Source organism: Canis lupus, chromosome 9 (genome assembly GCF_011100685.1).
Source record: "Canis lupus familiaris isolate Mischka breed German Shepherd chromosome 9, alternate assembly UU_Cfam_GSD_1.0, whole genome shotgun sequence".
Taxonomy (NCBI): domain Eukaryota; kingdom Metazoa; phylum Chordata; class Mammalia; order Carnivora; family Canidae; genus Canis; species Canis lupus.
In genome coordinates, this window is record NC_049230.1 from 23,608,935 (window position 1) to 23,622,340 (window position 13,406).

At 57.5% G+C, this 13,406-nt stretch overlaps 1 protein-coding gene across 20 annotated transcripts in view; it reads left to right on the forward strand.

Moving 5' to 3' along the window:
• SRCIN1 (SRC kinase signaling inhibitor 1) overlaps window positions 1–13,010 on the forward strand; it is a 69,609-nt gene extending 56,599 nt beyond the window's left edge. For 16 of the 20 annotated variants that reach the window (XM_038547495.1, XM_038547503.1, XM_038547494.1 and 13 more), the window contains 5 exons: window positions 38–190; window positions 754–876; window positions 3,327–3,911; window positions 4,834–4,980; window positions 9,538–13,010. In XM_038547495.1, the coding sequence (XP_038403423.1) occupies window positions 38–190; window positions 754–876; window positions 3,327–3,911; window positions 4,834–4,980; window positions 9,538–9,672 (1,143 nt within the window). In that variant the 3' untranslated portion in view covers window positions 9,673–13,010. The remainder of the gene's footprint in view (window positions 1–37; window positions 191–753; window positions 877–3,326; window positions 3,912–4,833; window positions 4,981–9,537) is intronic. The other 4 variants (XM_038547505.1, XM_038547506.1, XM_038547492.1 and 1 more) reach the window with 3 other exon arrangements.
• Window positions 13,011–13,406: the final 396 nt, after the last annotated feature.

Below are 13,406 nucleotides of genomic sequence, written 5' to 3' on the forward strand. Positions count from 1 at the left end.
GCAGAGCCTGGTCTTGACCGGGGCCTGGGCCTTGCAGAAAGCCGAGTCCGAGGAGCTGGAGGTGCAGAAGCCCCAAGTGAAGCTGCGCCGAACGGTGTCCGAAGTGGCCCGCCCAGCCTCCACGCCACCCATCATGGCCTCTGCCATCAAAGATGAGGACGATGAGGACCGCATCATCGCCGAGCTAGAGGTGGGTCAGGGGCATGCCTGGCTCCCCAAGTCCTCAGCCAGGCCCCTCCTCTCTTGCCCACCAAGCTGACCCTGTGAGAGGTGACCTGGGCTCCAGCAGAAGGCTGGCCTGTGTGGGAACTGTCCTTCTTGCCTCCATTTCTCTGCCACTGTAAAGTGGGGGGACGGGGTCTGAAGTCCCTCTTTACAGGTTTGAGTTTTCCTTATTGTAGTCTCTGGGACCCCACAACTGCCCCGAGACCCTCTGTGCTCTCACACAGCCACCCCTGAGTGTTCTGAGAACAGAGTGCTGTAACACCCTGATACCTGAGTACCTTCAGGTGCCCTCACCCCATGCTGTAAGTCACCCACACTCAAGTGTTCTCAGCCCTGCTCCCCAAGTGGCTGGAGACGCTGACCACCTAGGCCTCTGGAGGAAGAGACAAGACGGAGGGCAGAGTGGCCAGTGAGCCTGGTGAGGGGCCAAGGAGTAAGGCTGGGGTTCCTCCCTGTGGGCCACAGGCCAGCACCCTTGTCCTCCCTGTGCCCCCTTCTCCAAACTTGCCCCCACCTTCTGCTCCCCAGGTGTTTGAGAGAAGCTCAGTGTCTTCCCTCCCCCCCACGCCCCGCCGCCAGCCGATCCCCACCTTGCTGGCACCCCAGGACCTGGGGCCCCCTCGGGGCTCAGCCCAGGGCCCCACATGGAAGGTAACGGGCTGCCCCCCACCTCTCACGGCTCTCTCTCTGCCTGTGCCTCCACACCTTCCTCTCCTCACCTCTCACGCTAACCTGCTAACATGCCGGTCACCTCCCCAAATCCCACCACTGCCACAGCCTCCCCCCTCCCCAGCTCCGAGGGCAGGTGCATAACCCTTCCTGCCTTCTCCCTCTCTGAGACTCTAGCAGGCTGGTACCTGGCGGCACACCCACCGTGTCCGCGTTTTCTTTCTTTTCTTTTTTTTTTTTTTAAGATTGTATTTATTTATTCATGAGAGACATAGAGACATAGGCAGAGGGAGAAGCAGGCTCCCCATAGGGAGCCTGATGTGGGACTCCATCCCCAGACCCCGGGATCACGCCTTCAGCTGAAGGCAGATGCTCAACCTCTGAGCCACCCAGGTGTCCTGTGTCCGCATTTTCTTACAGGCTTAATTCTGAGTTGGGTATTTTGTTCCAATCCACAGCCAGAGTTTAGGTCTGCCCCGGAGCCTGGGTGTTGTCTTGGTCCAAGATTGGAGCTCGGGTCCAGCTCACTACATGACTTTAGGCCAACTCAAAATCTGACTTTGTCCTGAGCCCTTGCCCCCGAACCCCCTCCTCTGCCGCCAGTGCCTGGTGGGGCTCCGTTTCTCCCACTAGAATCTATGCCTTGCACTGGGGGCCGGGACACCCCAGGAGAAAGACTCATTTACAGCCTCCCTCTCTGCCATGGCCCCAGTGGTCAGGAGTCCTGGAGAAGGAAGCCATGCCCTTCCTTGGCTGCTGGTTCTGTCTTTCAGCATGGGGAAGATGTACCTTCTCTCTAACTTCAGTCCTTGCTACTGTCCTGCTGCACTTAATTTTCTCTTTATCCTTTCCTGGGAATGTTGGGGTGGACCTGACGTCTGCACCCCCAGGGGACTGCACTTGGGGAAGGGGAACTGGGGGAGGTGGTCTGGGGATCTCTCCCTCTTCCTAGTCAGGTTGGGGCAGGAGGGCCTCTACTCTGGGGAGGGCAGCCCCCGTGCCCCCCCACTGCCCCCCAGCATGTGCTCACCTGCCTTGTCTGGTTCTCTTTGGCCCACAGCGGGCTCCATGCTGCCCGACACCTAATTTCTGACCTGGCTTGAGGCTTGGTGGTGCTTTGACTCCCTTGCCAGGAGGAGCAGACAGGTGGACAAGACTGTCTGCTGGGCAAAAGATGGGCACAGGGCAGTCCAAGGAGCTGTCTGGGGATGAGCAGTGTGCAAGGGGTGCCCCCTGGGCTAGCTGTGCCCTTGGTGCCTTGGCTTACCGCACCCACCCCTGCCTCTCTCTGGCCCCTGGGAGTCAATCCTGAGGGGGTCCAGTGGGCAAAGCCCCTCTGCTGGCCTTTCGGGCTGGTTTACCCTCTGCGTCCAGAGGCGCCATCGGGCAGTGGAGCTGGGCAGGCATGGGTCGCCTCTCTGCTTTCCCAGTCAGCACCCTCCACCTCCATCCAGGTAAGCAGGTGGCAGGGCTGGGTGGGTGGCTTTGGGAGGGGGGCTTGAGGTCCCAGCTACCTCCCTGGAATATCCTCATGGCTCCTTTTAGTGGAAAGAACTCTGGACTTGGAGTCACACTGCCTGGGTTCAAATCCTGGCTCTGCCACTAACTGTGGATAAGTGACCTTGAGTGAATCACGTGACACCCACGCTCAGTTTCCTCATCTGTAAAGTGGGAACCATAAGAGCAGTAGCCATTTCATGGGTCATAGTAAAGACTAAAGATGAAGACATATGGTCTGAATTAGACTAGAATTCACTCAATTTGGGGGGTAGTGGGTGGAGCCCCCCAAAGCCAGAGCAGGTGATGCTCCACAAGAGCAGTTGCTCTAGCTTTACCGAGCATGTGTGCAGCAGAGGGACCTCGTCCCTCCCCTTGTGGCTGTGAAGCCCTTGGAAAAGCTCCAGAAGTAGGGGATGAGGGAACCAGAAGTCTCTGGCCTAAGGTGAGGGTGACAGCCCCTACCCTCTGAGGCCAGAAGCCACTCAGGTCAGTTTGATAAAGAGCTAACTGACATTTGCCAGGTGCTTACAATATGCCAGACACTGTTCTGAGCACACGCCCATGTGAGCTCACTAAATTCTCCACCAACTCCATGCTTTTGTTACCTTGTTGCACAGATGGGCAGACTCCTGGGAGTGCCCCTGGGCTCCCAGAGTTTCACACGGGCAGTGAGAGGTAAACCTGTGTCTGTGCTACGGGGGGACCAGTGTCTCTGCCAAAAAGTGGGAGACCATAGCATGGGGTGGGAAGAGGCCTGAATTCTAGTCCTGGCTTTGCCTCTTGCTAAGGAAACTCAGTCACCCCACTCACCTGCCTCGGTTTCCCCATCTATGAAAGGAATGGACTGGGCTCACCCATGTAAACCCTCATCCTAGCTCAGGGGATTCGGTTTGCAGGGATCAGACTCTCCCTCATCTCTCTTCTCCCCCCAGGCTGCCCCAAGCCCCAGGGCCTTCTGCGTCCCCCAGATCATCTTGACAGAGTGTACCCCCAACCCTCCCTCACCACCAGAGGCCAGACCCGAGGAAGCTGGTCCCAGGACAACTCCCACTCCGCGCCCCCGGACCCTGCCTGGCAGTGGGAGGGGCTGTGATGGTGCCCGGGCCCTGCCAGAGGTGGTGGCCAGGGCCTCCCAGCCTAGGAGCAGCTTGGCGCCTGACACAGAAGGGACTGCTCTGAAGAGACTGGGGACAGAGAGCTGTACCCCGGAGGAGGGAGGACCCGGGGCTCAGTGTCCTTGGAGACCAGCCCCTGATGGGACTCAGGAGCCCCCCACTGCTGAGACCCACCCAGAGGAGACCGCCAAGGACACCGGCCGGGACACCCAATCCTGCAGTGGGGAGCCCAGGGGCCAGCCCACTGGTGGCCTAGGCTGCACAGTGAGAGGCGCTGCCACCCAGCGAATGGACAGCCTGGAGGAAACGCTCCGGGAGCTGGAAGCCACCCTGAGCCAGATGGGCACTGCCCTCGCCGTGGGGCTCCCTGGCAGCCCCCTGCCCCTGCCACCCGGTCCCCAGGTGGCTGCCTCCTCCCTAGCCTCTCCTCCTGCCTTCACACTCCAGTCTCAGTCCTCAGAGCTGGAGGAGGTGGGGGGCTGCAGGAGCACCACGCCAGCCCCCTCCTCCCACCGGCCTTTCCTCAGCTCCTGCCAGCCTCCTGGGAGCCCGGGCACCGGGTGTGGTTTGCAGGCAGAGCCCCGGGGGGCTGGGAAGCCGGCCTCCCCAGGGATCGGCCCAACCAGCCCTGCCAGGGACCAGGTCCTCTCCCCTCTGCTCTGTATCTCTAAACCAACAAATAAAGTTCTCTCCTCCTTTTCCAGCCCCACACTTCCCCCCCCCCAACTCCTGTCCGACTTTCTGCCTCTGTCGTTTCTCTGTCTGCGCCTCTGAATCCCCAGAGTCCTTCTGGGCAGGGTGGTACCTGGGGTGCTTTGGAGGAGCCAGACTTGTCAAATCTGTAGGGAGACTTTACCCCCATCCTCCCAATTAGAGGAAGATGGGGGTCCAGGGCTGCCAGTCCCACTCTGTCTGCCATTATAAAGACCCCCTCAGATCTCAGGCATGCTCTGTGAGACCCAAGAAAGGGTACCTTGTCAGGAGTGGGGGTGATGGCAGGGACTCTCAATTTAGAAGTGGTTCCCCCAGAAGGGTACCTGCTGCTCCTGGGCTACTCAAGGAAACCACCAAAGAGCCCTCACTGGGGAGCTGCTGGGAACCTGGCTGGGGGATACGGGTGGCTGTCCCCTCTGAAGGGAGGCCTTAACCCTGGTCTCAGAGAGTGGACCTGAGTCCTGGCCTGGGATGTGGAGCCAGGGAGGTGCAAAGGTCTCCAGGTCTCAAAGGGCCCATTGAGGAGCCTCCAGCCCCAGAGACCCCACCCGACACCTAGGATTCAGGTGCCATCCCACCTCCAACCCCCACCCTGTCTCTCTTCCTGCAGAGCGGTGGTGGCAGCGTGCCACCCATGAAGGTGGTGACTCCAGGGGCCTCTCGGCTGAAGGCGGTCCAGGGCCAGGCAGGCAGCCCCGACAAAGGCAAGCATGGCAAGCAGAGGGCAGAGTACATGAGGATCCAGGCCCAGCAGCAGGTAGGCAACCCGGTGGGGTGGGCGGGGCTTGGCCCACCCAGGCCCCTCCCCTTCCCCTGCAAGGCTGTGTTCTGGGCACCTGCCAGCTGCCCAGAGACGACCTCCCTGCCAGGATGGCCCCTCTGGTCCCCCGAGCCATCTTTTCCCTCCTCCTGCCAGCCCCAGCACTCAGGATCTGGTTTGGAATATGTATTTTCAACCAGGACACTCTCCTTTCCTTACCCTCACTCAGGTCACAGAAGGCCCTCTCCCCAGCTGCTCCTGGAGGAGGGGGACCCAGAGGATTTATGTCCCCACTGGCCCGATGCCTTCCAAGGCCGGGCCTGCCCTGGGATGGGAGAGAGGGTTTCGAAGTCCCTTTGTCTTCCTGCCTCTGCTCTGCTCTGCTTTGCTTCCTCTCCCTGCTCTCAGCCCCCTGCTCTCTGCCCCTACCCCACTCTCATTTGGCCTCCCTCTTGGCTCTCAGACCATCTCCCCGCTGAGGGAGAAACCAATTTTGCATCTGCTTTTCATTGTTTGGGCTTTGGTGGGTTCCATTGATGTCAGTGGGGAGAGGAAGGGGATCTCAGTGGGGTGGGAATGACAAGGGTACTATACCCTCTTTCAGATTTAGTCAGCGGGCTTGGGGCCAGTGTACAGAGTTGACAGCCTCACCTGTGGGTGTTTCTGTCCTGTAACCCCCTGCGTGGCTGGGTCAGAAGGTACAGGGTGGTCCCTGGGCCTAGATACTGAGAGAGACCTTTTGTGTACTCATTTGGTTCAGTAAGTATTTCTGAGCAGCTCCTGCATGCCAGGCCTATTGTGGGTGCTGGGGTGGGAGTGGGCGCTGTGCGATCTCCAGATGCTGTGACCTGAAGAAGGTTCTAGGCTCAGAAGCAGGAGGTTAGAGATGGCAAGTCCAGCTACCTTTTTTACAGATGAGGGGACAGCTCAGAGAAGGAAAGAGGCTTCCGAAAGGCACACAGGAAGGTGGCATCAGAGCCAGGACAGGCCCTGGGAACCACCAAGCCCTTCCCACCCATGGTCCTGTGACAGCCCTGGGCTGTTGGTTCCCCAGAGGCACGCGTGGAGAGGAGACATCCAGGCCCCACCCGCCCCGGACCAGCTCTCCTCACTAGCTCCCAGCTGGCCCACCATCTTCCTCGTGGGCCCCCAGACATCACGTACAATCCCACCCCAGCCCTGTCTTGCTCCACAGTGCACGAGTTCCCCTCATCCTGTCTGGACTGGCCCCTCCTTCATGTCCAGAACAGCAGCTGACATTCACAGGGCGCTCATTTGTGCCAGACACATGTTCTCTCGTTTCTCATTCACACCACCCTGAGGAAAGTCCTTATGATCCCCGCTCAGTAGATGGGGAAACTGAGGCTTTACCCACGGTCATGGAGCCCTCCCCACCTCTCTGTACCCTTCTTAGTGGTACAGACCCTGCCCCTCAACACACACACACACACACACACACACACACACACACACACACACGGGAGCTGTGTAGGTCCTTTACTCCTTGCTATCCTCTCCTCCCTGGCCAGCCCTCACCCTGACCCTCCTGACTCCTTTCTCGGTGTTTCTCTGCATGGCTCCTCATGTCACTGCACCCCGCTTCCTCCTGGGCCTCTTTGCTCCCCATACCACACACTCCTCTCCTGGGGCACCAGGGGCCATCTGGCCCTGCCCGGGTCTCTGTTCTGAGCCCAAGTCTACCCCTCAGAGAATGTCACCCACCCCCGGGGCATCCACCCGCACTGGGGAGGCTTGGTGGCTCCTCCTCACCACCTACGATACACGGTTCTCTCCACGCCAGTCCCACGGCCCGGCCATACCTCTCGCTTTCACTTTCTTTACAGAAGCACTTTCTCCCTAGTAAAGTAATATATGTTCCTTGTGGAAATGTCTTAAAGAAGCAGGAATAAAATTCACCCTCTGCCTCATTACCTAAATGCATGGCCTTCTACGGTCTCCCTGTCACTTCTATCACCTCTAACCTATTTTCCCAGACCTGCGGGCTGGGGAGGGATGTTTGTGTAGGTGCTGCCTAAGCGAGCACAGAGGAAGGGATGTTTGTAAAACGCAGATTTGATTATGTCATCCTCCCCCCACTTCAAACCCATGCCCACTGCTCCCCGCCAGGTGAGATAATCCAGTCCTTCACCTGCTGCAGGGCACTTCCGTGGGCAGCCTGGGTTCCTCCCTCAGCTCTCCTGGTGCTCTCTGCCCCACACCCTCAATTTGCTGCAGCCACCCTGGGTCACCTGGCCCTCTGTCCTCTGGGCCCGGACACCGTTCCCATCAGCTCAGGCTGTGAACTTGGTCAAAGTCCTTGCCTCCTGCTGGCTCTCCTCTCATCTGTACAGTGGAGATGAAAGCCAGCCGCAGTGTTCTGAGGTCACATAACACCAGGTGTGGAAAGACCCGGGAAAGCCCCAGAGTGCGCTGTGAGGGAGAGTCCCCGTCGTCCTCTGTTGTACTCTGTCTTCATCCATTTGTACATTTGTCAGCACCAAGGGCTGGGCAGGGGCCTTTCTCTCATCACGTGGTTCTAACATTTGGGGCTCAAAGCTCCCTTTGACAGTGACAAGGAGAAGGGGAACCAGAGACACCAAAACTGGGGGGAAGAAAGTTCCGAGATAGGGGATGCAACAGTGCCTTATACTATAGAGAACAGGCCCTTAGATGTCATGCTCATGATCCAGGGCTGGGATGGTAGCAGATTCCCAGGGATGTAGGGATCTGGGGCCTGGAGCAGACGTGAAACCACGGACCCCTCCTCTTCTACTGGGGCTAAGAAATCTGTCCCAGGGCAGCCCCTGGGGCGCAGCGGTTTAGCGCTGCCTGCAGCCTGAGGTGTGATCCTGGAGACCCGGGATTGAGTCCCATGTCGGGCTCCCTGCGTGGAGCCTGCTTCTCCCTCTGCCTGTGTCTCTGCCCCTCTCTCTCTCTCTCTCTCTCTCTCTCTGTGTGTGTGTGTCTCTATGAATAAATAAATAAAATCTTTTTAAAAAATGTTTAAAAAAAAAAAAAGAAATCTGTCCCAGCCCTGATACATCTTGTCAGATGGTCCTGCTGTCCAATCATCCGGCCTCCCCACCCTCTGTGTGGCTGCCCTCACTCCCAGGGGTCCCAGGTCTCTGTCCTGCCCTCGCTGACCGCTGGAGGCACCATGTGCCTTCCCCACCATCAGGCACCCAATAGAGCCCACCCAGCAATGGGTGGTAACTGGGGATGGGAAAGGGGGCCACACTGCCCAGACCAGAGCTGCAGGAGGTGACTGGTGATGCGCTCTCTTCCCCTTCCCTTCCCTTCCCTTCCCTTCCCTTCCCTTCCCTTCCCTTCCCTTCCCTTCCCTTCCCTTCCCTTCCCTTTCCTTTCCTTTCTTCTCCTCTACTCTCCTCTCCTCTCCTCCCCTCCCCTCCCCTCCCCTCCCCTCCCCTCTCATCTTCTTTTTTTTTCTTTTCTTTTCTTCTCTTTTTCTTTTTTTTAATCAAGACTGTTCAGTAATCCCACTTGTAGCTATGCAAGGCAAGGGAGAGGGGAGCAGGCAGTGAATACACAGAAATCCGATCTGTGCAGCCCCAGCCCAGTGGTTCTCAAAGTTATGTGTGCAGCAGGGTCACCTAGGGTGCCTACCTAAAATGCAGATTCCTGAGCCTGGGCCAGAGATGTATTCTGGGGAAAGGCCCTGGAAGCTACATTTGTGACACATCCTCCTCTGGAACCCTACAAACTTCCAGAACCATTATAGACACAGGGTGTATGCTAGGGGTGGAGGGAGGTGCGGCTGTCTCTAACTATCAGAATTGACCAATGAGCAGAGCACACACCGAGAAGGAGTAATCTCCCATGACCCGCAACCCCCAAGGTGCAGCTGGAACCTGGAAGAACATTTATAGGGGATGCAGCGGGGCTTCCTGCCTTGGGCCAGAGGCTGGATGCAATGAGTGCGTTTTCCTCCAGCTTGGAGGTGGGATCTGGTTGGGGAGGGGAGGGTTCTTCAGAGAAGTGCTCTCCCAGGAGGACAAGCTTGCCCACATTGTCCCATTGTCCCTCAAGACCTTCTGCTTAGTGTCAGGCTCCTGCAGAGGTCAGAAGGGGCCTGGTTGGGCTGCTGGCGGGTTGAGACTAAGAGCCTACCTACTCCCGACTGGGGCCACTCCCCTCTCTGCCTGTGCCCCTGTGGCCGCTAGCCTGTTCCACTTCTCCTTTCCCTTCCCCATTCCATCTCCCCTGTCTACCTGACCTGGGTGTAGCCCCCCTTGTGTTTCTCTAGTCTCTCTCCTCCACCTGCTCTCTTTCCTGTCAATAACCCAGGTCCCCAAGCCTTTGAGTCAACCGTATGCCCACCCCAAACCCCCCCACCCCACCCCACTCCACACCCCCACTGTGGCCCCCTCCTCCCCATCTCAGGGGATCACTCTCTCCAGATGCCCCTTTGGCTTCTTCCTTTTGCATTAACTTTCTCTTGGATGTGTGAAGGTTTGGGGTTTTTTAAAACCAGCTGGGGGCCAGCATGAAGGATCTCCCTTCCTGTCTGACCCATGACCTCTGTTTTTATTCCAGGCCACTAAACCATCTAAAGAGATGAGCGGGTCAAATGAGACCTCAAGCCCAGTCTCAGAAAAGCCCACGGCTTCCAGAACCTCCATCCCTGTATTGACTTCCTTTGGGGCAAGGAATTCTTCCATTTCCTTCTAGAAGCTTCCACCCACCTCTGCCTCAGCCTGTCCCCCTCCTCATCCCTGCCACTCCTCTCCCTGCTCTTCTTCCCTTCATCTCCAACGCTACCCCCACACCATGCTCTGCACCTTCGGAAGGCTTTGCCACGGGTACGGCCCTCCTCTACACCCATCATCCTCTGTTGGTGTTTTTGGTTTTTTAAATGATTCACTTTTAATTTTTTTTTTTTAAGCAAAACAGTAAAACTAAAAACCAAAATGCACCACCTTCCTTTGACTTTCCTGTTCCAAATTGGCCCGCCTCCTGTCATCCTTCCTTCTCTCTTTACCTGCTTCTTCCCAAATCCATCTTAAAATTTCCTGTACCCTACACTCTCTTCTGAGAGCACTCCAAACAAACTCTGAGCCACGGAGACTTGGAGCGGCAAGACACCCCTCTCCCCTTCCTCGGAAGCCTTTCTGGAGGAGACTCTGGACGTTGGACCAAGCCCGCTCTCAGGCTGGCGGGGAGACTCGCCCTGGAAGCGCCCCGGCTGCCCAACCTCCACAGGACCAAACTCTGCTGCTCCGTTCCCTTCCTTCCGTTCCCTTCCGCACAACTTCCGCTTGTGCCCCGTGTGGGCCTGGAGTCAGGACGGGTGGGCTGCGGAGGGAGGCCAGGGTTGGAGGGGCCCTGGGGTGGCTGTGAGGCCTTTGAATCTGTGTGTCCATGGAGAGGAGTTGGCTCCCTGGGACTCCCTTCTTGCGGTGAGGAGCTGCCTAGCCTGTGCCAAGCGAGGAGGAGCAGGGGGACCCTTTTGGACGGTGGGTTGTGCACGGCCAGCCTGACACTGGGGTCCCCACCCTGGAAGAGGGCAGCCCCGAGGAGGACTATTTGGTACTTTCAGTTTCCTAATTTAGCACTTTAAATGACATTAACTTATTTAATGGGGGTGGGGTGGGCAAGGATGAAGGGCCTAGAAAACTAGATTTGGGGGCCTGAGGGGGGGGAAGGGTCTGATTGTGAGGGCAGCAGGGGGAACAGAGAGGGGCTGTTGGGGGGGCAGTGAGGACAGCGCTGACCCAAAGGTCAGGTGACTTGACCTTTAACCATCCTCTTTGAGATTTGAGGATTTTCAGGGAAGGGGGTGAGATGATATTTAAATGGGGAGCTGGTGACCCCTGGTGAGATCTCTGAGGGTCCTTGAGGCCTGACCAGCCAGCCAGCGCCCCTGGCCCTGACCCTGTAGATGCCTGCCTTGCAGAGGCTGTGGCAGTGAGGTTTGTGACCAGGTCCCAAGAAGGGAAGGAAAAGACCAGCTTTGGTTCTCAGCCCCCGGGGGGGCCCCCAGAGGGCACAATGAGGGGCCAGCAGGGGGGTTATGTGGGTGGGGGATGAGGAGGCTGATAGTGGAGGGTCCCGGCTAGCAGGATTCCTATTTGGAGCACAAAGTGAGGTAAGCACAGGGGAGGGTTTGGGAATAGTCTCCCAGAGTAAGCACAGAAAGAAGGAGCCATTGAAAGGGCAGGACCTCCTAGTCCCTGGGGCCTGGCTGGAAGGTCAGTGTTTGGGGGGAGCCAGGGGAACTGTTGAGGGTTGGGGAGGGAGGGGAGACTGGGGTTGTGTTTCTTCATTTCCTTCTTTTTGTTTTGTTTTTTGTCGGTTCATCCTTGTTTTCTAGCTTTGGATCATTTTTGTACAAAGGCAAGCAGGCCTTTTTGAAAAATAACAAGAGGAAAAAAAAATCCCTCCTGAAAAAAAAAAAAAAACCTTGGAAAATAGGAAAAAAAAAGGACCTCATAAATGATGCAATTACTTTTAATTGCAGACAATTCTTTACATTTAAGTGAAGTGTCTTAACATTTTATATTGTTTTAAAAATATATTTACATATTATATATATATAATATACGTAATATAAATATATATAAATATTTAAAAAAGAAAAAAAAAAAAAGAAAACCACGGCGCTCTCTCCCTGGCCGCTGTTTTGGCAGCGGAGGGAGGCTAGAGGATGGGCACATCGGCCTGGCTTCTGTGGTCCAGTGAAATGGTTTGGTTTGATTTGGCTGTACAGAGACCCCCCCTGATTGGGAGGGGAGGGGGGAGTGGTGCCCCCTCCTCCCTCCACTCCATTACTCTTTGCTTGCTACTTTTCGCTTGCCCCCACCCTCAGCCCTGTGACCTGAATGTGTGTCCCACCGTCTTTGTCCTGAGTTGAATGTCCCTTTGTGGGGGGAGGAGGAGGTGTCCATCCACCAGGGGCAGACGGAGGGAGCCGAGGGCGCCACCCCACCCGCTAGCCTAGAGCCCAATGGGATTTGCATCTCTCTTTCCCGTTGACTCCTGCACATTTCTGGGCTGAGAGGCGTTTGTATGGAGTTGTGTGCAACCTGTGTGTGTGTATGCGTGCACGCGCGCGCGCATTGGCCCAGGTCCACTTGTCCGCGCGTGGAGGGAAGTGTGTGTGTGCGCAGCGTGACCTTCCACACGTGTGTGCAGGGAGGCATGCGCACTGGGCGCGCGTTCCCTGCAGGGGCATCGGCCGTGCCCACCTGCGTGCTGGTACGGAGGCACTTGGCACGTGAGAAGGCGTGTGCTGTGTGTGTGTGCGCGCGTGCGCAGACGTGCGTGGCTTGAGAGACTGGGGTGCGTGCGAGCCGCGTGGACAGAGGGCCGTACGCGGAGGTGCATGTGACCTGTGTGTGCGGGCGTGTGTGTGTGTGTGTGTGTGTGTGTGTGCGCGTGCACGGGCGTAGACCCAGGCGTGTGGGAGTGCCCGCGTGTGTGTGCCTGGTGCCTGCAGCGCTCGCTTCGCCCCCCACCCGCCGGCCCCGCCCTCTCCAAGGCCGCAGCACGTCGCCGCCCCTCAGCTGCATGCGCCTCGCTGCTCCGTCCATCAGTGTGTGCTTGACCAAGAAAAACTAAGACGTCTGGGGGGACCCCTGTACCCGGCCCCCCACCCCCGCCCGCTGTGCTGTGTAACTCGCATGGGGGGGTTCCTTTCCTGCCCCGTCCACGATATGCTGTTTCCCCAGGAGTCCCCCCCACCCCCCTGCCCGGCCCGAGGCTCTGAGCCGGGGAGCCCCAGCTGGGGTCTCCCCACCCCCGGGCTGAGCTGCGGCTCCGCACCCCGCCCCGTCCACCCCGTAGGGCCCGTGTTGGTGTAGCAGTGATGGCTTCTGTGGATATTCTGTGACCTGTCAGTGTAACTTGACAATTTCTAAATGGAAAAGGGTTGCTGTGTTTTCTGTCTCTTTTTTTAATGTCCTTTTTCTTCTCACTTCCCTGCTCTCTTTCCTTTCCGGTTTTTCTAGCCGAGTGTTTGGGGCTTAAATAAAACTTGTTTCTTTTTCCTCTCCTGGATCTCCTTTCTATAGGCTGCTGTCTCATTATTTCCCCTCTTCACCCTGGCAGAGGCTGGGAGGGATGGGGCAGAGATGGGGAATCTCGGGCAGGTAAGGGCCCTGCGGCTTGGCAGGCAGAGGGGACAGGAACAGGGGCCCTCCCGTGGCTGCTGCCCCAAGGACCCATGAGAACCCCCAACATCAGGGACACCGGAGAGGAAGATCACTAACTCTATGGGGGGCCAGCCCCCAGCTAGATGAGTCATCACCACCAGTGAGGTCGCTGCGGGCATTACTGACATTACATCTTGCCCAGAGACACACAACTAGTAAGATGCAGAGTCAGGATTTCAATCCAACTCTGCCTGACCCCAAACCCAATGCTTTTCCCCCAAAATCAAAGAGGGTCTGATTACCTCCCTGAGT